The sequence below is a fragment of the Suricata suricatta genome, chromosome 15 (assembly GCF_006229205.1).
Source record: "Suricata suricatta isolate VVHF042 chromosome 15, meerkat_22Aug2017_6uvM2_HiC, whole genome shotgun sequence".
NCBI lineage: Eukaryota > Metazoa > Chordata > Mammalia > Carnivora > Herpestidae > Suricata > Suricata suricatta.
The window spans coordinates 31,195,532-31,220,718 of NC_043714.1; the positions used below are offsets into that span (position 1 = coordinate 31,195,532).

General features: G+C 36.6%; 1 protein-coding gene, 1 long non-coding RNA gene and 1 pseudogene across 4 annotated transcripts in view; 1 reads left to right on the forward strand and 2 right to left on the reverse strand.

The window, feature by feature from the left end:
* Window positions 1–366: 366 nt before the first annotated feature.
* On the reverse strand, window positions 367–881 carry LOC115279231 (annotated as a pseudogene).
* Window positions 882–3,004: 2,123 nt separating this feature from the next.
* Window positions 3,005–8,863, reverse strand: LOC115279298. Its single transcript, XR_003903347.1, has 2 exons — window positions 8,592–8,863; window positions 3,005–3,876 (listed from the first exon to the last, which is right to left on the reverse strand). It is a non-coding gene; the product is annotated as an uncharacterized LOC115279298 (long non-coding RNA).
* Window positions 8,864–9,123: 260 nt separating this feature from the next.
* LRRCC1 (leucine rich repeat and coiled-coil centrosomal protein 1) overlaps window positions 9,124–25,187 on the forward strand; it is a 36,705-nt gene continuing 20,641 nt past the window's right edge. Inside the window, exons 1-6 of one of the 3 annotated variants that reach the window (XM_029923698.1) lie at window positions 9,124–9,257; window positions 11,391–11,596; window positions 11,893–11,958; window positions 16,207–16,374; window positions 18,760–18,935; window positions 19,031–19,231. In XM_029923698.1, coding sequence (XP_029779558.1) covers window positions 9,169–9,257; window positions 11,391–11,596; window positions 11,893–11,958; window positions 16,207–16,374; window positions 18,760–18,935; window positions 19,031–19,231 — 906 coding nt within the window. In that variant the 5' untranslated portion in view covers window positions 9,124–9,168. Of the gene's footprint in view, window positions 9,258–11,390; window positions 11,597–11,892; window positions 11,959–16,206; window positions 16,375–18,759; window positions 18,936–19,030; window positions 19,232–20,213; window positions 20,229–25,187 lie in introns of those variants that run through there. The other 2 variants (XM_029923700.1, XM_029923701.1) reach the window with 2 other exon arrangements.

Below are 25,187 nucleotides of genomic sequence, written 5' to 3' on the forward strand. Positions count from 1 at the left end.
TCAGTCATTTATAAACCAAATTAGATTCAACAGTAAAATGCTTGTGGAAGGATGAAACGGCTAAATAAAGGAAAGATTCTAGAAACATGGAAGGAAAGTGTAAAAAAAAAAAGAATAAAGAAAGAAATGGCAATCCATGTAAAGTTTCCAAATTACTTTTCAGGATTTAAAAAATGGAAAAAGGCAAAAAAGCATTCAACTCCCAAGACTAATAGAACTGTCCAGTGAAAATATGTCAATATTTAGTGACACAAGAGGGGCAGGTATCTTTGTGTCTTATATCATTAGTATTAAAATATTCGTCACTGAACTTACCTGTCGAGTATTTCAGCTGCTGTGTCATAGTGATTATTCTTGCCATTCTTTTTTTTTATAGTTTTATGGTTTTATTAACACAAATATGATGTGCACATAAACTGTCTATTCATTTTCTTCGCTGCGCAGCCTGGCATTGGGATTCGCGACTCTGATGGCCAGTTGGGCTGCTCTCTCCACAATGGCTTTACGGTTCTTGGAAGAGACATTGTGAGCAATCTCTGCACAGTAAGATTAACTGCACATCAGCAGCACTTCCAGCTCCTTGACGTTGTGGACTAGGAACTTCCGGAAGCCACTGGGGAGTATGTGCTTTGTTTTCTTGTTGCTCCCATAACCAATGTTGGGCATCAAGATCTGGCCCTTGACTCTTCTGCGCACCCTATTGTCAATAACTCTGGGTTTCCGCCAGTTGTGCTTAATTTTGACATATCGGTCTGACTGGTGCCAGATGAACTTCTTGGTCCTCTTTTTAATGATCTTGGGCTTCACCAGAGGTCTGAGGGCGGTCATGATACCGAGTAACAGATGCCTGCCACCTCCGCAGGCAGCGCCGAGGAAGAGAGGGGAAGATATTCTTGCCATTCTTAATCACGCAGGGCTGGGGACAATCTTCCCTAAAAACAGAGCACCAATTTATTTTTTTAAAAGATTTCTTGGAGCCTCTGTTTCTCTCTTCAATCTTTGGATCAAACTTTTTGTTTATCCTTTAAGAATGACTGCTCATCAAACCTTATTACTATCTGGCTATATAATTCAGCTTTTCTATGCAGGGTTCTAGGTGCTCATGGAGCACAGCTGGGCCAGTAGAGAGTCGAGAATACTAAATGGTAGAGGTATACAACAGAGGACTGAGAAAAAAATAATTTTGTAAATTTATTGTATTGTTTACTTGTGTAAATAAAGTTTCTCATTGATAGTGACTGTCAAGAACTTGAAGACATAATCATTAAAATCATTGAATCAAAATGTATATTCATTTCAAATGTAAAATCTCTTTTCACCTTCAAATTTAATTTTTGAAATCATACATATTTTGGAATAATTTTGTCAAGTTCCATAAAAGAGTCAGTCAGCATTATTTGTGATAAAATCTTATTTGAAGTATACATGGGGAGAAATGACATCTTTACAATAATGATTACAGCTTTCTCTAAATTAAACTTTTTTGGGAAGGAGAGGAGTCTTTCTAGAAGCTTTAGTGTTCTCCATGAATTTTTGCACATTTCCTGTTATACTCTCTCTGTAACCACTTATAATTTTTGTTGCTATGTCAATTTAGAAAATCCAAGAGTATATATGAAGAAAATCATGTTGTCTGCAAATAAGTTTATTTCTTCTTTTTAAATTCTTAAAACATATTTTTCTTTCTTACAGTATTCATTCATCTTAAACGAGCAGGAATCCTTATCTTGCTCATCACTCTAATGAGCATACTTCCAATGTTTTATATGAATGATGATTTTTGCTGTAGGTGGTTAGGAGATGCCCTTTACTTAATTAAGGCATCATCATCTACTCTCAACTTGCTAAGATTTTAATTATGACAGACTATTGAGTCTACAAACGACCTTTTGCTTCTTTTAAGATGATTACATTTTCCTCCATCATTAATTTGGGACATACTTTTAATCTTTTTCTAGCTTATTTTCTCTCTCTTTTTTTTCTGTTAATCTAGATAACAGTTGATTTTATCTTTTCAAAGAACCAACTCTTTGTTTTGTTGGGGTTTTTTCTATGGCTTTTCTAGTCTCTCTGTTCAGCAGCCCGTAATTTGTTGCCTCTGGTGCCTGACTGCTGGACCAGGTGCCAGGCTATGGAAGGATACTCCGCTGTTCTTTTCTTTCCTGTAAGGTAGTCTCAAGTCCTGCAACTTCTCTTTCTTTCCCGTACAGTAGTCTCAAATTCTGCAACTTCCCCCTATCTAGCAGAGCTGTATTGGGCATGCAGCAAGCCATTCTTCTCTGTTCCTTTGTTCTTAGCTGCCCTCACCAAACTATACCAGTTCCATCAGTGCTCCATGTGAGGTCAGGCAGAAACCAGTCTCTCAGCTCCCAGAAAGGCCAGGACCTTCGTCCTGAGTGGGCCAAAGGCTCTACTCTTGCCTCTGAGAGAGACCAAGGTGATCTCTTTTGGTACTGGATTTGGGAGGGGCTGAAGCAGATAAAGTAGAATTGTTCTTCTAGACCTTCTTTCAATGTGCTATTACTAGTCTGAAATATTGCAACTACTTAACTGGATTCTGGGCTCTCCCTAAAGGTATTTTGGGCACATATCATCATTAAATCAGTGTTTCTGTGAGGAAATGAGGGCTGGAACTTCCTTTTTCACCATCTTGCTGATGTCATTCTCCTCTCTAGCTTATTGAATTAAAAATTTGTTCATTTTTGCTGTTATGTAATAACTCATTCAAATTTCTAGTTTTCTCCTGAAAAACTTTTGCCCAAATGCCACAGATCTTGATATGTATTGCCACAATCATCATACAGCTATAAACTGTGATTTACATTTATTTAGGAGTATGATTTTCAAATGTCAACTTACATAGGCTTTTTTTGATGAGCATTTCTTTATTTTGTTCAAGTATATTATTGTGGTCAATGAATGTAATCGGTTGGGAGAAAAAAGTTTCCTATACCCGTCAAAGATTCTTCCTGTCGGTCTAAGAATTAAATTGACACAAGATAGATTACCAGAAGAAAATCAAATTTAATTTTGCATATACAGGAACCTCATAAACATTAGAGGTTCAAAGACAGAAAGGTAAAATGAGGCTTATAAGCAATCCTGAAGCTAAGGAATGGAATAGGGGACTGGGGCTTCAAAGGAGAGGAGGTCAGTGCACAAGGCAATAAGAAGAAGAGCAGATGTTTGGTAACGGGATGTTTGCCCTGCCATGCAGATGGGCCAATCAGATAAAATGTATCTCTGGTCACAACTCTTATTCAGGAAAAGAACCTCCCCCCCAGTTTAGATTCTTCTAGGTAGTTAAGGTAGTGGAACACTTGGGGGAGACTTGTTCTAAATTCCTTCAGTCTCACTTCTGAAACTTTGAAGAAGCATTCCAATCCAGAAGCCCAGCTGATAGATTACTCCATAGCTCAATGAATCAGCCTCAGTCTTGAGCACAGGTCAGTTCAGTTAAACATTTCAGGAGGGACTCTTGCAGATGGGCTTCCAAAGTTAGGTCTATATTGTACAAGCAATCAGGTAATTAATATGAGGCATCTCTATAGAATTAAAAGGAAAACAGAGGTTATTGGTTGGAGCAAAATATAAACCCAGTGTCTGAGTGCTGAGAGCTGCCAGTGAGAAGATTTCTGGATGTCAGTCTTGAAGCATCTTCAGATAGAGTGAGAGCAGACAGTGGCAATCTGATAAATTTTCCTGGTTTGCAGTTTGGATTTCTCTGGTGATCTTTCTAAGTGGCTCATACAGCAACAGGCACAAAGATCGTCTAAACATGGTCAGTTGGGATGATTTCTTTGACATCAATATCCTGTTATCTAGCTTCCCTTTACAGGACTTCAGGAAAAAGGGCAGCTGTAGTTCTCAATGATTCTAAGTCAAAAGAAGGGAGGAAATTGCAAATTTTAGTTTGGAAGGTCTTAACCAGATACTTGACAAAACCAAAATTCAGGACCCAGTCCAGTTTATAGGCAAAAATAAACCACCAAAGACAATAGAACTAGAATCTAATATCCACAGTGCTACTGAATTCAGTGCTACTGAATTTAGTGTTTCTCTCAAAAATCACCCTCATTTCCACCAAAGTAGCCAAATTAAGACTAACTTGTTGGAAAAATAAGTCTGGTTTCAAAAAAAACTTGGCCTGAATATTTACATAAGTGCAGCAAGAATAGTGATTGACCATATGGGCTCTTCTTCTTTTTTAAGTTTATTTATTATTTGTTTGTTTATTTATTTATTTATTTATTTATTTATTTATTTTGAGAGAGAGTGCGTGTGCAAGAGAGAGTGCACAAGTGAGGGGTGGGGGCACAGAGAAAGAGGAGAGACAGAGAATCCCAAGCAGGCTCTGCACTATCAGCGTGAAGCCTGATGTGGGGCTCTATCTCACAAATAGCGAGATAATGACCTGAGCTGAAGCCAAGAGTTGGACACTTAACCAACTGAGCCACACAAGCTTCCTGGGCTCCTTAAAGTCTGTTTTGCTAGGACTTTTCATAAGGAATCCTCAGGATGAACTTTTAACAGTCTCTGAGGCAAAGAAGCCAAGCCAAACACTTGCCATCAGACTTGTCTGTCATATCTATATTTCTGAGTAAATTCCTCTCTTCTCAAGGTCCCCAAAATATCCTAAGTCTATTGTAACTGCAAGAAGTGACCTTCCTTTCTCACCTGGTAAGGACCCTAGAAGCAAGGTACCAAGCTGATTTTTCCAAGGGGTTTCACTAGCTCTGTAAAGTCAACTTTAGTTCCTTAAAGCTGTCTGGTCATATCTGAGTCTATATATCCCTCTCACAAATGACATTCTAGGCAAGTCTTGGCAATATAACTAATGTTTACAATTGTATCCTATTACAAAGAGAGCACATTTTTAATTAATTTATGCAAATACCTATATTGTCACGATGATAAGAAAACTCACTCAGAGTGTCCAAATTCTGGAAGAATCAAGTAGGGAGAAAAAGATAAAAGCTTCATATGTTTTAATAAAAGTATATTTTACCAAATTGCCATAAGCCGTAGACAACTTAAGAGAAAAAGTTTCCTTAAATCTGAAAAAGCAAACATTAGAGAATGAGTAATGTTTCAAATAAGAAGTTACAAAAATTATAATCCTCTTCTTCAGTTCATTCAGTCCCATGTTTTTAATTCCTGTTCTGCTTGAATCCAGTTTTCCCACCAAGTTCTGGAAATTCTTACCCAGTTCAGGTATGTGACCTTAAGTTTATCAGAAACCTGTATTTGTGAAAAGTCTCTTCCATGAATCTCCTTGAGGAGGAAGCACTTTTGCAGGGACCCTTCTATAAAAGCATCAGAGTAAAACAATAACTGTCTGTAAATGACCAAAGACTTTTTAAAAAATGTTCATCATTAGAGAAGTGATGAGAGTTCATTATAATGGACTTGACAAGAAATGTGGTTATTTCCAGGACACACACAACTTTAATAAGTAGAAGTTCAAGGGATAACATTCATTATACCAGGACATATCAAAAGTTTAAGATTTTTTATATATGTTCTAGAACAGTCATATTAATAGCATTCACCCATACAATCTAACCTAAGAAAGTTTATCATCATTTATTTGACAATGCTTCCCGTGTAATTTAACGTACAAAATAAGTCTAACTTGTTTAATATCTCTCATTATCAGGTAAAAACAAATCCTTTGGGATGTTTCAGGGACCCTCCAGAATATCTTATATCTCAATAGTAAGTTCTAAATGAAAAAGACTTCAGTTAGAACTGGACATGGGATTCTCTGTCTCCTTCTCTTCCTGCCCCTATCCCATGGTCTCTTTTTCAAAATAAATAAGTACTTTTTTAATTTAAAAAATGAAGTCCAGATTTCTAAAACATTCAATTTTTTGAGAACTAACTCTTCAAATACTCTGGATAAATAAAGTAACACACCAACAAAATACAAATTATAAAAATATTATATATGACGCTTGAGAAAGATATACAGACACGCACATGTCTGAAGCGGGTCGTATATATAATTAATTCATGAGTAATGCAATATTTTCAAGGCCAGCGATCACAAAGGCGATTGATTTTATGGGCCCACATTACTGACCTGATATCCTGTACTGAGATCTGTATGTATAGGGTCATTGTAAAATTTTAAAAGCTTTGGGTTTTATTATTTTTTAAGTTTACATATATTTAGATGGTTAAAAAGCCATTGTGCACCTCATCTGAGAAATTAGCATAAAAGTGCTATATTGATTCTAATAGAAATTACAACATATAATACCACTATTACATTTTGATCCCACAGGAATGCAGTAAAACACTAAAGGATATTCAAAAAGTATTGAAACAAAAAAAAAGGAGAAAAAAACCATAGTTGCCTTACACCTACATCCAAATCAATAAACAAAACTTATAAAATCTAACTTACTAACATCTCCTCGGGTATTCTCCCTCATCATTCCTTCCCTAGTGAGTTTGTCCAGGCCTTCGTTTTTCTCAGTTTACTGCAACAACCTCCTAATCTATATAGTCACCTCTAATCTCCCTCCAAACCAACCTCTGGTCAGTCTCTAGAGACAATGTTATAAAACACAATCTAGTCTTTTCAATCTCCCACTGCTATCTTGTGTTCTTGCATCTCCTCCGAATCTCTCTCTCTGACAACTGCTGCAACCACCACACCATCAATCCATCACTACCTCCCCTTACCAAATACCAACTTCTAAGCTGACTGTTGCAGGTTCTCCAAGATCTGAGTCAAGCCTCACTTTCTACTCTCACCTCTTGCTTTCTCATGTGCACACACCTTCACCACACATCAGCCTTTCTAAGTATTCCCAAAATAGACACTATTCTTTCTGCCTCATCACAATGCTACCTTGCTGCCTATCCTATCTTGATCTCACACTCATGACTGATTCCAAATATATTGCCCATTTTGCACCCCATGAATACCTTATAGAAAGCACGTAAAGCAACTCCAAAACAAATTGAAGTGCCATTTAAAAATATGACACTACAGTAATTGAAAAGTGTTAATTACATATTATTTAGAATATTAATGATAGGCTCTTTGAAATTTAGAACTTAGGTCTCCTGTAGAAACCTATTTGACAAATTTTGTTTTGCAAATAAAGAATTTTGAAGCAAACCACAGTTTCTAAGCATTTGTACTTAAAAAAAACCCAGACAAACAAAAGAAGTATTAATTCATCAAACTATCATTTTAAAAGTCAGTTCTTTTTTTAGAGAGAGAGCACATGTGCAGAAGCACTCATATAAGGTGGGCCAGAGGGAGAAAGAAATAGAGAATCTGGAGGACTTCTCCATGCCCAGATGACCCTGACATCACAACCTGAGCTGAAATCAGGTTGGAGGCTTAACTGACAGCCACCCAGGTGCCCCTAAAAAGTCAGTTCTCAAGTGCTAAGATTTTTGAACTCCAGTGACTCTAATCAATATTTTCATTAATTACTTAATTATAATGTACATGAATTTGGAGGAAAGATCCAAATAATTTAATTATAAAATAATTTGTTTCTTTTTTTTTAACTTTTTTAAATGTTTATTCATTTTTGAAAGAGACCTTGAGTGTGGAAGGAGCAGAGAGAGTGGGAGACACAGGATCAGAAGCAGGCTCCAGGCTCTGAGCTGTCAGCACAGAGCCCGATGGGGGGCTAAACTCACAACCCTGAGCTCCACAACTGTGAGATCATGAGCTGAGCCAACAAAGTTGGATACTTAACCGACTGTACCACTCAGGCACCCATAACATAATTTGTTTCTTACATCAGTTACTTGTATTAGATCAGACTATAATACTTATCCCCATTGAAAATCTGTATTTTAATGGATATTCAATCAGAGATTAGTGACTTATCAACGATCTAATCCTACATAGCACACTTCCAGAATTTACTGACTTAATACAAAACACTTTATTTAACTACTATTTCTGTTATTTTGCAGTGTGGGGTGGGTTCAGCTAAGCACTTCCGGGCTCAAGCATGTATCTGTGTGCTGTGTGTCTTTTGCTAGAGTAACTTGTTTCTGTCCAGCACTAGAATTAAATGTATTGCCCCCTCCAAAAAAAAAGTCACAAGCAAGCCCAGAATCAAGGACCACTAAAGAGATTCTACCTCCATTTCTTCTTGGAAAGAGCTGCAGACATACGACCCAGCATACGTGATTACAGGAAATAGTGAATGGTGGCTACAAATTTTAGAATGTGATAGGTATAGCTAAGCAGTAGGAGACCAATTAACATTTAAGTGTGGAAATAACTTCAGTATTAGATTAGAAAGTCATGCCTTTATTTGATTGCTAATGAGAGACCACCAAAGATTTTAGTTCAAGATAGTGACAGGTTGAGTTCACACCCGTTGTCTCCTTTTTTAAATACTCCCATGAGATAGAGAGCAATCCTACCAAGAGGCTTCTACCTTCTACTGGTATTGTTTTGCTACCTGAAATGTCATTCATTTCCAGAATCCCCTTGACCTAGCAAGATTCTGGTCCGTTATCAATAACTGTTGAGAAAAGTTTCCCACTTACCCACACCTCTATCTATTTCGCATAAACGCCTCAGTGCTATTCCTAGCACTCACCCTGTTGTACGCCAATTCTGTTTCCTCCATGGAACTGCGAATGCCTCCAAGAACGAGAATGGGTTTCAACTTATTCTTCATGGCTCAGGGAAGTGCCTGGCTTATGTAAGGCATCCCATAAATGTGTACTGAATCAATAGTAGGCGCAGTGGCTGGTGGGGGGAAACTAACAGGTATGCAAGACTACAGTTCTGTAAAGATAAGCTGCTATCAAATCGACTTCAGAAGTCAGTCACCTAAAACCCAAAAATCATACAGAACAGCTTCATAGGAAAAGCTCATTCTTTCCCCAAGAGCTACCACACGCAATGATGTTTCCCTTTACGGTAAGTCCCGAGAGCTGCGCCGGAGATACCGTAAAAGGGAGGGACCCTTAGGGAAGAAAATCAGTTTCGCGCTTCTCGGCACCAGCAAGGCGGGAAAAGTGCCCGCGGTCGGTTGGAAGCGGGGGCGGGGGCGGGGGAGGTCATTGCCCCGCCCCCTCGGGCTGGACTTCCGCTCACCCCAGAGGCGTGTTCCGGGCTGTGCCACCCAGCCCTGAACGCCGGTTAAGATCACGGTTCCCGTCGCCAGTACCATGGAGGCGCCGGTGGAGGCGGAAGTTGAAAATGAGGACGGCGACAGCAGCTTCGGGGACTTGTGCTTGATGGACAAAGGCCTGGGAAGGTAAAGGGTGCTGCTGCCCAGCCAGGAGCAGCCCGCGCGTTCCCCCGACGCGGGCTGTGGGTAGGCGGCTGCCTTGGTGGAGCGGAGGCAGCACAGCTTTAGCCCGAGCACACACCAACGCTGTCTAGCTTTCTCCCGCCTTGCTGCAGAATCGCTCAGAAGTACAACTTCCAACGATTTGCCCCTATTCCTTTCCACCCTGGACTTCTGAACAACCTGGAAACTGCCCTACGACCTCTCTACCAGCCTTTGACCATCCTCCCTCCTTTACTGGTTCTCTTTGTTTTTCTAATTCTTCTTTTACTTGCCCTTGTAATTGTTGGCATTCTCGGGTTCCGTCTATTCTCTTCTGCCCCTTCTCTTTGACAAAAAGTGGCACCGTGTTATCTCCATCAACCGTGGAGCGAAGTTTTACTGCTCTTCCTTAGTTTTGCCTCTATTCTCTGTATCTGCATTCTAATTTCTCCTTTGCAGAGCACTATGATACATATCCATACACTTTTTGAAAGTACTAAACATCATATTTACCTATTTCCTCTTTCATGCAGCCCAAATCTATGCATGAGAAACCAAGCTCTTTGTTCTGCGTTACTGACTGGTCCTTGCCTAGCTTTTCGGTCTCACCTCTTAACCTATTCATCCTTAACTCTGATTAGGCATACTGAGCTACTGGCAGTTCCATAGTAGGCTTCTCTGTGCCTTTGCACATGCTGTTCCTTTGTGGCGTATCTTGCGGTATGCAGAATCTTGCTGCTGATAAATAAACCATCTTGTTCTGGATCATGATGTAATATTTGCCACAAGACCCCAAAGAGATGTTTTTAACATCTGTCTGATTTCAGGGTCTGCTTTTTCTGCTGTACCACGTTATCTGCAGGGTGCTAATTTCCAGAAACTGAAATGTGTCAGAAAACAAATGGTTGTCATTATGAGCATGTGTTAATAGCATAAGGCCTGGCACTAAATGATACCTCAGTAAATGACAGTAGATAGATAATTGGAAAATATTGCTAACAGTCACTTTTTGAGATTGTTAATTTGAAATTTACAAATGCCTTTGTCTTTTTCTCCCATGAGTTATTAGGTGTTTCAGTCTGAAGACTAAGGGAGGAGCTGAGTGATCTATGGCATATTTAAAGTGTTTTTGTGTTTTAATTTTGAATTTGAAATTCTTGATGCTAATTTAGAAGCACACCAGAATCCCTCATTTTCATTTTACTCTCTATTAAACTTGCACTTTTGCCAGAGTTAAGTTTGCTCTGTGGTAGCTGCTACTGAACCTAGAACAGATAGATGCCCATGACATTGTGTGTTCCTATTCCCGGCTGTTCCTCCATCCAGCATCTCTGACCTATGTGCACTGTAGTTTGTATTACTGGAACTATCATCGTCAGGAAAGATTCTGGTAATAAATGGCAGTAATTGAGAGAATGAAGAGATGAGTTCTATTTGGGGAAGGTGCAGTCCAAATTATAGAAGGGAGGATGGACCTCACTAGAAACAGACTTTCACTAGAGATAGCAACAACTAATGGTTTCTTTTGAAATCAACTACGTTCTCGGTTAAATTGCTGTTGCAAATGGTGAAGAAGGTAAGATTGTAAACTCCAGTCCCAGATCTGGATTTATACTGCCTCTGGAGTAACTACAAGAATTTGGACAACTTAAATAATTTCTGCAAACGTCAGTAGCCTTATGATACTGATTGCTGAGGATTGTTGTTAGGAATAAATGAAATGAGGAAACTGAGGGTTAGAGAGTTTAATTCACATAAGTAATTTAGCAAAAGAAGATGGCAGGATGCAGATTTGAACTGGGGTGTTATGATTCCAGGGCCTTTGCAATTACAGCCTTCGGTATATGCTGATGTATGTAGAAGCCAGAGACGCCTAGTGTCACTTGCCTCTGTTGAGTGGGTTTCTTGTTTATCTCTATGGTCTAAAATACTGATGAGTGATAAGAAGCACTATACTTTATGAGATATTAAAAGGTTACTACAAGTACGAAGGATTTCATTATAGAATGAAAAGAGCACATACTTATCTACATGGTATTTGGTTGATTTTAATTATTTGGTCATGATTTTAAAACCTGTTTCTTAATTATTTTTGATAATATGTATTTTCTCTTATAGCATATCAGAGTTATCTTTAGATTCAACCCTTCATGCCATCAATCTTCATTGCAATAACATCTCAAAAATCGAATCCATTGACCATGTTTGGAATTTACAACACTTAGATCTGTCATCTAATCAAATAACTCGAATTGAAGGTCTAAATACACTGACAAAACTGTGCACTTTAAATTTGTCCTGCAATATGATCACAAAAATAGAAGGTTTGTAAGTGATTTTCATGTGATACTTTGCATAAGGAAGATGATTTAAGTCTGCTTATCTTCTTCCCAAAAGAATGGAATAAATTATAAACCAGTTTAAAAACTGAACCTAAAGTATACTACATAAAAAGTTTTCTTCTAGAAAAGTTATCAGTTTTTTAAGTATTTTGCAAATGCCAGTAAAATTGACTTCACTGTTATCTGACTGTGGATTTGCTTCAAAACTGTCTAAAATAGTAATACTGTATAACTCTAAATAATTATTTGAATTCTATAAAGATCTTATTTTATTTTAGGACTTGAAACACTATTTAATCTGACTACATTGAATTTGTCTTATAACCACATCAATGACCTTAGTGGTAAGTAGATAATCTTATGCTTTCTGTAATGCTGAATGTTTGCCACATGTGATGAATTAGGCTGAGCTCAGCATGCTGAAATCTGAATAATCCCATTTTTGACCAAAATATCATCTAGAGAGTGTACTTTAGTCATAATTCTTTTTTATTGGTGCCGAAGCAACGGCTAAAATAAAAAATAGAAACATAAACTAGGGTGTTCAGCAACAGAAAAACTTGGATAGAAAAGACTTACTTCAGGAGAATAATCATAAATAATTAATATAACATAAAGAAGAATAGTTCCAATAGAACTTTTTACAGTGATGAAAATATTATATATCTGTGCTGTGTGGTATGGCAACTAATAGCTATATGTGTCCTTTGAGCACTTACTAAAATGTGACTAGTGCAATGAGAAACTAAATTTGTAATTTAATTTTAACTTAAGCTTAAAAAGCCGTATGTGGCTAGTGGTAGCATATTGGATCATATGGATATACAGCATTCCAAAGACTATTGTGAATTGAAGATCAAATAAGTTTTTTTTTCTTTTTGACTTTTAGCATGTCAATAAAAGTTAAACATGCCGGATATTTCATATACAGAAAATTAAAAAGAACCAGTCCCTTCCATTAAGCAGGAACAGCAGCAGTTTAATTTTTTAATGTTTATTTTTGAGAGAGACTGAGTACAGGTGGGGAAGGGCCAGAGAGAGAGGGAGACACAAAATCTGAAGCAGGCTCTAGGCTCTGAGCTTTCAGCACAGAGCCTGATGCAGGGCTCGAACCCATGAACTGTGAATTCATGACCTGACCTGAAGTTGGAGGTTTAACCAACTGAACTACCCAGGCGCCTCAGGAATATTTTAAATTTTTTAAATGTTTTTTCCCTGGGGTGCCTGCATGGCTCAGTCAGTTGAACATCCCAGGCTCAGGTCATGATCCCAGGATCTTGGGATAGAGCCCTGCATCGGGCATGGAGCCTACTTGAGATTCCCTCTTTCTCTCCCTCTGCTCCTCAGCCCTGCTTGCTCTCTCTCTCTCTCTCACTCTCTCTCCAAAACAAAAATAAAAAAATAAACATTTTCCTCAAAGATGTGAAAGTATTAGAATTGAGTATTAACCCTAGCTTCGTCACTGCTACGTGATCTTGAACAAAGTATATGATTACTGTTTGGATGTAGTTTCCTTCTCTGAAAAATGTGACTCTTGGATAAAAATTGCTCATTCATTTTTCACTCAACATATGTTTATTGAAGATCACTGTATCACATGCTATTTTATAGTGATAAAAAACAACAACAACAAATAGATAAGGTTCTTGTCATAGGGCTTACATTATAGTGGGGAAGAAAAACAAAAAATAAGATTGTGTCACCCCCTCAAAAATAAGCAAAAGATTTGAGCAGACCCTTCCCCAAGAGGGTATCCAAATGGCAAATAAGCACATGAAAAAAATATATATAAACATATATATATGTATATATATACACACATGTATATTTAGCATCCTTAGTGATCAAGGAAATGTAAATTAACAACTGCAATCAGATCTACTTCATACCTGCTAGAATAGTTTTAAAAGCTTACAGTACAAAATAGTGGTGAGATTGTAGAGCAGCTAAAGCTTGCATACACTGTGAGGAGAACTGAAATGATACAACTGTTTTGAAAACAGTTTAAAACTTTTATTATAATATTAAACATATACTCCCCATATAATCATGTGATCCATCTCCTAGGTATTTATCTAAGAGAAATGAAAACATGTCTATTCAAAAACCTGTACATGAATGTTTATATGATTCTTGCTTTTTATATAATCATGTTTATATGATTCTTTATAATCTCCCAAAACTGGAAACCATCTGTATGTTTACTGCATAGTAAACAAATAAACAACTTGTGATTCATCCACATGATGGAATATGTTTGGCAGTAAAAAGGAATTAACTATTGATACATACAGCAACATGGGTAAATCTAAAAAGAATTAGTGCAGGGAGTAAGACACAGAAGGTTGCACTGTATAATTTCATTTATATGGCATTCTGACAAAGGCAAGTTATAGAGGCAGCAATCAAAGCATTAGTAGTTGTCAGGGGTTGAAAATGGGAACAGGGACACATTGATTGGAGTGATGGAAATGTTCTGCATCTTAGTTACAGTAGTGGTTACACAGCTGTATATGCTTATTAAAATACATTGATCGCTACCTGTATAAAGGGTGTATTTTAGTGACTTCATATTGGATTGTAATAAGGAATATGAAGAAAATACAGGCAACCCTGTGAATTCTAATAGATAATTCTTAGAATGATAATATTTTATGTGTTCAATAAATAAAGGCAGTTTATATGATAAGAGCATGCAAAAATAGTAAGGCGCATCACCTTCACGCTTGTCCTGATAAAGGAACAGAAGGAAGGGTAATGTGGCTGGAGCTTAGCAACTGAGAGGTTAATGTGCTGAGGAAAGAGATGAGAAAGTAGGCAAAGGCCAGATCACAGCTTCCTACTCAGGGTGAAAGTTTACGTATTATCCTAGGTGCAATAGCAAGCTGCAGGAGGTCTTTGAACAAGTAAGAGATATATACATGTTTTTAAAGAATCACTTTGGTTGCTGAGTAAGCATGAATTTCAGGATAGGGAATTGAAGTCCAAGTGACCAGTTAGGAGAGGTATTCCAGTGGTCCAGATGGGAGGTGAGGGAGACTTGGACTAGGGTGGAAATAGTGTAGAGGAGCAAATGGATTTATTTTGCAGGTAAAGTTCATAGGATTTGCTGATGGATTGGGGTGAGGAAATGAAGAAAAAAGGAATAAAAAATAATTACCTGCAAGTGTTTTCTGTAGTAACGGGTGGATGATGGAACTGGTTCCTGATGTGGGAGAGGTTAGGGGAGAAACTGGTTTAGAGTTGAGGGGATGAGAAGTAAGGATTCTGTCTTAATTTGCAAAACCTATTAGACACATGTGTGTATGTAGTTGTATAATGTGCAGTTTAGGGTTTAGAAATCATGGTTGAAGTTGTAGATTTGGCACATTATTGGTACTTATAACCATGAAACTATAGGACATTCTGGATAGCATATGGATAGAGATGGGAGACCGGGAATGAGCCTTTAAAATTGAAAAGGAACACAAAGTTAAAACATGAGAGGAAGACCCAGTAACATGGAACAAGGACTTAGAAAAGTCATAGGAAATTAAGAAATGCTGAGTACTAATAAGAATGCATGATAGAAAACGTGATCTTACAGAGAGTACACAGTGAAGACTTTTCTGAGGACATGAGTTGAAGTTAGTGATGAGGACTATGAACAAAAGAAGAGGCAACACTGTAAGAAAGAGAAGTAGAAGTTAGCCCAGTAACGATGAAGAGAAGAGCATACCAGTCAGGTTGTAGAAATTGAAGGGGGTAAAAAAAGGTGGGTAAAGTTGAATTTATGTATATGGAGTGTACTAAACCAAGCAAAAACGTATATAAGACCTTAGGAGAAACAATATGGAGTATAGCTCTGAATGGTCCTTCCCAACGGGATACTAGCATTCATCCACTGACAGTCCCCTTTCTGCTGAGAGTATCCCTGCAGGTTTTAACTCCCTTTACGTTTCCAGGCTGCACCTTTGCTCAAAAGCTCCATTTTGAAGATAGCTCTGAGGCGAGAAAAGAGAAACATGAAGTACTCCAGGGAGACACCCTGGCAGTGGACATGGCCCCATCCACCATGGCTGCAGCTGAAGTCAAAGGCTGCTCAGTGGCACCAGGCAGCGGTCACTTCTGCTGCCAACCTAGTTCCTAACATTACCGTGCTCTAGGTGCACTCATGTAAGAGTTATCATCAGGGAATGAAATCAAATGAGTGCTATTTGCATTTTATGATCAAACCAACAAAATTGAAGGATATAGTAGTGTTTGCTTATGTCTGCTAATCAAAAATATGTGTTGATTGAGACTGAAGTCATTGTGTTAGGCTTCTCATATAAGTACATAACATTGGCCTTGGGAGATCCATTTGTTTTGTTTGAAGAGACCAGAGACCAGGAACCTCCTGGCTAGAGCAACAAAGAGATGCTAAACCTGTGTTTCTTCAAAATAGCAATTGACTTTACTGATACCTTATTAGGTGTAACTATTTGCAGAGACATATTTAATGATGCTCCTTTGTCTCAAAATCTAACCCATATAAAAATTATTTTTTAATTAGTTCTTGAAAAAATGATTTTGATGGTGTCAAAAAAGCTTTTTTTTTCTCCTTACTATAGGTTTGATTCCCCTTCAAGGAATTAAACATAAACTCAGATATATTGACCTACATAGTAATTGTGTAGATAGCATCCATCACTTACTTCAGTGTATGGTAGGACTGCACTTCTTGACTAATCTCATTTTGGAGAAGAATGGAGAAGATAACCCTGTCTGTCGTGTACCAGGTATGAGCAATTAAATTTGATGCTTTTTGTAGCAGTTCATGTTCAAGTGTCCTTTATATCCTGCAACTGGTGCTTATGACCTCCTTTTGTTTGTTTTAAGCTTTGCAACTTTTTGTTACATATTTGGAAAAACAATCGCAAATAATTTTTAAGACAAATTGCTGTTAAAAGAACACAGGATGAACAGATAAGTAATTCTACTTAGACAGCTTTGTATTTGATAAGTGAATGCCTCAAAATTAGATTATGTTATTATGATATATTCTTACCGTATAATACTGTGCAGCCATAAAAAAATATATAGAATCTTTAGCTACTGGTATGCACTTATTTCCAAGATATATTATTAAGAGAAAGAAAAGCAAGCAGGTTACAAAACATTAGGTTACATATAGTAAGTTACCATGTGTATGCAAAGGGGTAACATCTGGGTGTATTTGCTGAATATATATGTAAAATTTACACCAAAAACTGGTAACAATGGCTAACTCCGGTATTAAGTAGTTGGAGGTCAGGAAAAAATGGTGGAAAGGGTAGATGCAAATAAGGAAATATTAGGAAAATTTTTTCCTGTGTACTTTTAAAATTTTGTTTGTGAATGTGTTATTAATAAATAAATGATTTTTGTAAGAAAGCTTAAACTTAATATGATATATAGAAGATGCTACTGAAATACCATTTGATCTAATTCAGAATCACTGAAAGTTGACAAACACAAAGCAGACCAGACTGCAATTTCTAGAACTCACTAATCTCAAGTTGCTTAACTAAGCAATAAGATGACAAATGTAGAATATGAATATATATTCTAAAGATCTGCTTGGGTAGAAGTTGGCTATAGAGTTGGCTCCATTCTGTCATTAATATGCAACTATATGAAGGCTTTTCTCGGGATGGGAAACTGTTATGAAAATTTTATTTCAGACAAGAATATAATAGATTTGAGATGAACTATTTTTCTAAGACCATGAAATATAGAGTCTCCCTAAGAATCAGGGTAGACTTCAGTTTTCTGGGGAAATCCTTTTCTTGAACAAAAACCTTATTGCTAAAACAACTTTATTTTTCTTTTCTCTACTTACCCAAGTTGAGTTTTTTCTTAACTATTTGTCTTAAGAATCTCTAGTTCCTACAGTTTTAACCTTTGTTTTTCACTTTCTTTATTTGATGAGGTATTTTATTTATTTTTTTAAATAGTTTATTGTCAAATTGGTTTCCATACAACACCCAGCGCTCTTCCCCACAAGTGCCCTCCTCCATCACCACCACCTCTTTTCCCCCCTCCTCCTTCCCCTTCAACCCTCAGTTCTTTTTTAGTATTCAATAGTCTCTCAAGTTTTGCATCCCTCTCTCTCCCCAACTCTCTTTCCCTCTTCCCCTCCGCCTGGTCCTCCATTAGGTTTCTCCTGTCCTCCTGTTAGACCTAGGAGTGCAAACATACGGTGTCTGTCCTTCTCTGCCTGACTTATTTCGCTTAGCATGACACCCTCAAGGTCCATCCACTTTCCTACAAATGGCCATATTTCATTCTTTCTCATTGCCATGTAGTACTCCATTGTGTATATATACCACATCTTCATGATCCACTCTTGATGAGGTATTTTAACATGATTGTCATCCCCCTAGAATGGAAGGGATACTTCTTACTCAAATTACTTTCCTTCTTTCAAAATTTCTAGTATTAGTTTGCCAGACTTTCTTAATTTTGAAGTTCTTCCAACAATTTCATTGGCCTTTGTTCAGAAATGCTTGGTTTTAAAATTACAGTTAAGTTAAATTAAAGTGTTTTCTTTTAGCCAAAACACAAAATTAATGTTAATTTATCAGATTTCTCATGTTTATTTGTACTTAGGGAAAATAAACATATACCTGAATAGTTGATAGATTATCTATCTTAATCTTAGTTATATGTAATTTAAAGAGACAGTTGGGATGTTTAATTTTACTAATGCTTGAGGCTTCATTAGCACAATTCTGGTTTTCTAGTTCTCCACATTACCTGATATATATTTATACTAAACATATTACAAATAAAAGACATGTTTGGCTTTCTGTTCAGAATAAATGGTTACTGGTATCCTGTAAATATATCATTAAAGCAATTTTATGAAAGATAAATCCAGCAATGATATTTTTAACTTTCTGATCTTCACCAGAGGATTTTGTGAAAGAGGTAGTAGGGAGTTTTGTTTGTTTTGTATTTAATGATTACATTGTAGAGAATGACTAAGGAGCTTTTATTACAAGTTCATTAGTTGCATTTTCCAGGAGTAATTTTAATTTACCATTTAGGTGATATATCTGGTAGCTGATAAATTTACTCTATTTTAGAAATAATTAACTTTTTAATGCCTAACTTCTCATTTTGAATGTTTTGTTTCCAAGGGTACAGAGCAATTATGCTCCAGACATTGCCACAGCTTAGGATCCTAGATTGTAAGAACATATTTGGTGAGCCAGTAAATATGTCAGAAATAAATTCATCACGCCTACAATGCTTAGAAGGTCTTTTGGATAACTTAGTTCCTTCGGATATTCCCCTAAATATAAGTGAAGATGAGGTATGGTGGTGTTTTTCTTTCTAATATAAAAGATACCTTCAAATTTTAATTAATAATATACACGTGAAAGATTTTGGTTTGTTTCTGTGTCACAGATAATTGATAGTGTGCCAGTGGTCACACCACCCATCGATGAGATAGTTCCCTTGGATCAGTTTGCATCACCAACACATACTCGTTTGACATCCTTTATGTGTCCATCTTCTGAGCCGGAGAAAGTTAATCATGAAAGCAATTTTGATAATGACATGAAACTTCAGAAATTAGATGATCAAATTTTACAGCTTCTTACTGACGTAACTATTTTTCCTATATTTCTAAGCACTGTGTTTGTTGAAAAAAAAATTAGTTAAGAATATGTAAAAAATACCATATAAGCTAACCTACCAGAAACAATTTATAGTTAAGTATTAATATGTATGTATTTTCTTCCTTTTATTATTTGTAATAGTAGTTTTATAATAGTGGTAATAGAAAAAGGTAACAATTTTTTCATTATTTTCCTTACTGTTCTTCAAATGTTTATTCTGTAATTCCTTTGTTCTGCTGTGCTTCACATTATTTCCACCTGCCCACCTTTTATTTCAACCTTAAATAAACCGAGAAGTCTTTGGATTCAATGTTTATTATACAGGATATGTGAGTTACTTTTGGCCTCTATTATCTTCAATTGTTTCTAGAACAATTCTAGAAGTTAGAGGTGAATGACAAATGAATTTACATAATTCCTTCAATTCTGTTTACAGCAGACCCTCACCAAATTAATCTCTACTTCCTGAGATATTAATTATTTTTTTTACTCCTGCTACTAGTACCCTGGCTTTTAGAGTATTTGAACCATGTGGATGAACTACAGTTCCTAGATTTTATTGCTGTTCAGGTCTCCAACCCACCCTTGCTCTAGCATTTTTGGCTGTGATCTGCAACAGCAGCTGTTTTCTTAAATATCACACCTCCAGAATGCAGTGGATTATTTCTTAGCCCCTACCTGGATGTAGGGTAGAAAAACTGTGGTACAGGCCAAAGAGGCTATTAGTCAAATGTCCATTTGACCTAGATATTTGTAATTAAATTTTAATAATCAAAATTTTTTTGAGGTGGGGTGGGGAGTGGAAAATGCTAATGGAATTACGGTTCAAAAGTTTTTTTTTTTTAATAATCTTGAACTTTTCTCATACTTACAGCACTAACAATGCTAAATAAACAGGTGATCTACCTTATGTCAGTGAATGAATAAGACTATAAGGATTTTGTGTGCCAGAAATCTCTAGAGATTTCGCATGGGCCACAGAGGTAGGTAGTAATAGAACGGGGACAACAATGCTGGACTGTCAGTTCTTTGGCATCATTGATAACAGGTCATTTCCTCAGATTTCATCTTTGGTCTTTTCTAATGGCTGGTTCTTCTACTCATGTCAAACCTAGATTTAAGTTGAGTGACTTAAATTTGAAGAGAACTTTTGCAACCTTTCTTATGCCATCCTCATCATTCTCACAAAAACCCAGTCAAGTAGGTAGAGATTAATAGATCATTCTTATTTTATCGAAAAGAAACTCAGGACTTGAAGCATCCTTATTAGTAACAGAATTGAACTTAAGACCCAAATCTCTGATACCTAGTCTGGTATTCTTTCCACCATCGGGCTTCTGACTCGGTTATGATGACAGTTCTTCTTACTTTGTAACCAAAAATAGGACTCTACCTAAAAGGGGGATAAAACATGACTCATTGCTCTACATATTAAAAAAAAAATTTGGTGAATAACTGCTTCTCTGCTCACTTACTTGGTGTGAAAGGTAAACATAGAATGTTAAATTCAGTTGATGTATACACTATTATTTCAAATGAAGCAATTTATAAGTAAAGTCATAAAATTACTGAAAAAGTGTTATACTACAATGATACTTTTCTTACCTATGGGGCTACCTATTACTACATTGATGTTCAGAGTTCTCTGTGCAGACTTCTGTCTTCCAGTGTTTCCATTTTACAGTGAAATTTTCAAATTTAGAGCAAACTTGAAAGAATTTATTAGTGAATACCAGTATACCCACTACGTAGATTCCACCATCAACACTTTACTTATTCCATTATATATCTATCCATTTTTATTCATTTATCAGTTTTGGTAGTTTGTCAGTTTTTTCCAGATTGCACAGTTTGTTGGCATATAATTTTTCATAGAGTTCTCTTATAATTCTATTTCTGTGGTGTTGGTTGTGATCTCTTTCATTTGTGATTTTCTCTATTTGGATCCTTTCTCTGTTCTTTTGGATAAGTGTGGCGAGGGGTTTATCAATGTCAATTCTTTCAGAGAACCAGCTCTTAGTTTCGTTGATCTCCTCTATGTCTTGTTTGTTTCTATATAATTTATTTCTCCTCTAATCTTTATTATTTCCCTTCTGCTGGCTTCATTTGCTCTTCCTTTTCTAGCTCCTTTAGGTTTATGGAGATTACGTTTTATATCTGGGACTTCTCTTGCTCCTTGACATAGGCCTGAATTGTGATATACTTTCCTCTTAGGACTTCCTTTGCTGCATCCCACAGGTTTTGGACTGTCATTTTTAAAATTTTCATTTGCTTCCATGTATTTTTTTATTTCTTTAATTTCCTGGCTAACCCATTCATTCTTTAGTAAGATGTTCTTGAAAATCCATGTATTTGTGGGCTTTCAAATTTTTCTTGTGGTTGACTTCAAGTTTCATAGCATTATAATCCAGAAATATGCATGGTATGATCTTGATCGTTTTGTACTTGTTGAGGGCTGATTTGTGACCCAGTATGTGGTCTGTTTCTGGAGAATGTTCCATGTGCACTCAAACGTAATGTGCATTCTGCTTTAGGATGAAATGTTCTGAATATATCTGTTAATATATCCTGCCCGGTGTGTCATTCAAAGCCATTGTTTACGTGTTGATTTGCTGCCTAAGTGACCTGTTCATTGCTGTAAGTGGGGTGTTAAAGTACTTACTTTTATTGTGTTACTATCAGTAAGTTTCTTTATGCTTGTTACTCATTGATTTATATATTTGGGTGCTCTCATTGGGGGCATAAATATTTATACTTGTTAGATCTTCTTAATGTATAGACCCCTTAATTATGATATAATGCCCTTCTTCATCTCTTTTTACAGTCTTTGTTTTAAAATCTAGTTTGTTTGATATAAGTAGGGCTACTCTCACTTTGTTTTGACATTCATTAGCATGCTAGATAGTTCTCCATCCCCTCACTTTGACTCTGCAGGTGTCTTTAGGTCTAAAATGAGTCTCTTGTAGGTAGCATATAGACGGATCTTGTTTTGTTTATCCATTCTGATACCCTTTGTGTTTTGATTAGAGCATTTAGTCTATTTACATTCAGAGTAATTATTGAAAGATAGGAATTTAGTGCCATTGTGTTACCTGTAGAGTTAGTATTTCTGGTGATGCTCTCTGGTCCTTTCTGATCTTCGTTACTTTTGGTCTTTTTCTTCTCTATTTAAAGAATTCCCCTTAAAATTTCTTATAGAGTTGGCTTAGTGGTCACAAACTCCTTTAGTTCTTGTTTGTCTGGGAAACTATCTCTCTTTGTATTTAGAATGACAACCTTACCTATTTTACCTTGTGTTGTGTATTTTTTTATGTTTTTTATTCATTTTGAGAGAGACAGAGACCAGGAGCAGGGGAGGGGCAGAGAGAGAGGCGGGGAGAGAGAGGGTCCCAAGCAGGCTCTGCACTGTCATCATGGAGCCCCATGTGGGGCTCAAGCTCAAGCTGCGAGATCATGACCTGAGCCAAAATCAAGAGTTGGATGCTTAACTGACTGAGCCATCCAGGCACCCTTGCTATGTATTTTTTATGATTCAATCTTAATTTGTATTTGGTTCTTTCTTTAGTCATACTTATAGTCACACTTTAGTCACACATACTGTGTATGGTGGCTCTAAAAATAGACTTTTCAAAGTATACTTAGAATTAATACTGTATTATTTCATGTAAAATGTAGAACTCTTGCATCTATGACACTTTGTTAGAATTGCCATTTACATTTCATTTGGGTGCATTATAAACTCTAGAAGACAACATTTTCATTTTTGCTTTAAAGGAATTAAGAGTAAAAAATATTTAAATGTTTTTTTGTATTTATCTATAAATGAGTCATAGGATACTCTATTTCTTTCGGAAGATTTTAGTTTCCTTGTTGTAGTATTTTCTTTCAGCTAGGACTTTTCAGCCTGAACCTCTTGTAACAAGTCTTGTAGTGGACGTCTGAGACCAACAAATTCTCTTCTTTTTGCCCCTTTGAGGGACATTTTTTGCTGGTTATGATTATAGCATTCAAAGTTGACAGCTCATTTTTTCCTGGCCTCCATAGTTTTGAATGCAAAGTTAGCATTAATTCAAATCCTTGATTTCCTGTATGTAATGTGTCTTTTCTCTTTGGCTGGTTTCAAGAATTTCTCTTTAGTTTAGGTTGTCAACAGTTTGGCTACATTGTGCTTAAGGATACTTTTCTTCATGTTTATTGTGCTTAGGGTTTCTCCGAGTATTTTACATCTATTAATTAGTCTTCACCCAATTTGGGAAATTTGGGGACATCATTTTGAATATTTTTCTGTCCCATTTTCCCTTTTCTTAGATTCCACTTAGGCCTTTTGACACTGCCCCACGGCTTCAAGGAGACTTAAGTGTACCATCTTATCAGCTTTTTTTCTCTGTATTCATATTAAATAATTTTCACTGAACTATCTTTAAGGTCATTTATTCTTCTATCACCTCATTCTCTTCTTAAGCTCACCCAATTTTTACTTCAGATGTATTTTTCAGCTATAAAATTTCCATTTTTTTGTAATTTCTGTCTCTGCTGAACTTTCTTTTCATTCATGGCAAGCATATTTTATATCACTGAGCTGAATTATAATCACTATTTAATTAAAAAAAATTTTTTTACATTTATTTATTTATATTTGAGAGCCAGAGCATGAACGGGAAGGAGCTGAGAGAGAAAGAGACACAGAATCTGAAGCAGGCTCCAGGCTCTGAGCTGGCTGTCAGCACAGAGCCCAACACAGGGCTCAAACCCACAAACTGCGAGATCATGACCTGAGCTTAACTGACTGAGCCACCTAGGTGCCCCTCTAATCACTATTTTAAAGTTCTCACCTTTCTTTATTGAGGTGTAGTTGGAACGCAGTGTTGCATAGTTTCAGGTGTACAACATAGTGATTCGACAACTCTGTATGTTATGCTCACCACAACTGTAGCTGCCATCTGTCTTCACACTACGCTGCTACAGCACCATTGACTGTATTCCCTACGCTGCCTTAGTCAGTCCGTAACTAGAAGCCTCTACCATCCCATCTCTTTCACTCATTTCTCCCATCCCTCAATCCCCTCCACTATGGAAATCACCAGTTCTCTGTATTTATGGGTCACTTTATGATTCTTTTATGTTTGCTTGTCAGTTTTGGTTTTTAGATTCCACATATGGGTGAAATCATATGATGTTGTCTTTCTCTGACTTATTCCACTTAGCAAAATATCCTAGGTCCATCCATGTTGTCACAATGGCAATATTTCATTCTTTTTTATGGCCAACTAATAGTCTGCTGTTTTTTGCTTATTTGAATATTGGAGTCCTCTCAAGTTAGGTCTCCATTGACTTTGTTTTTCCTTGAGAATGGGTCATATTTTGTTGGTTCTTCCTAGGGTGAATAATTTTGGATCTTATCCTGGACACTGTGATGTTATGTTGTGGTGACTTCAGATTTTATGATAGGCCTCCAAAGAATGATACTTTAGATGTCGAAACATTTAACTTGCTTTCACTTGAACTATAAATTTGTCTCTTGGGCAACAGTTTATTTTTTCTTATGCAGTACTGCCTTTGTGCAGTCTTTACTGTCCTGTGATTCATTAGGTGCAAAATCTCTGTTTTTTCTACCTGAGATTTCAGATTCCCTACATACTGCTGATTATGTTAAGTTCTCAAGTGAAAAAAAACGTAAAATCAGAAATACCCTGTTCTCTGGTCATTTTTCTAAGTATCAACTCCCCTCTGGAATAAGCCAGCTTTTGTTCCTTTCCAGGGCATCCAAATCGTTTTTGTTTGTTGTTATTTGTTTATATTTTTCCTAGAGTTTATACTTGCTGTCTTGAGAATCAGCCTTACTTGTCCATACCAGAAGCTGAATTTCCTGTCTTTAATTCTAAACATACCTAGTTTATAAACCCTTAATCTTGTAAAAAGTCATAACGTTTTAGGAAGTAATC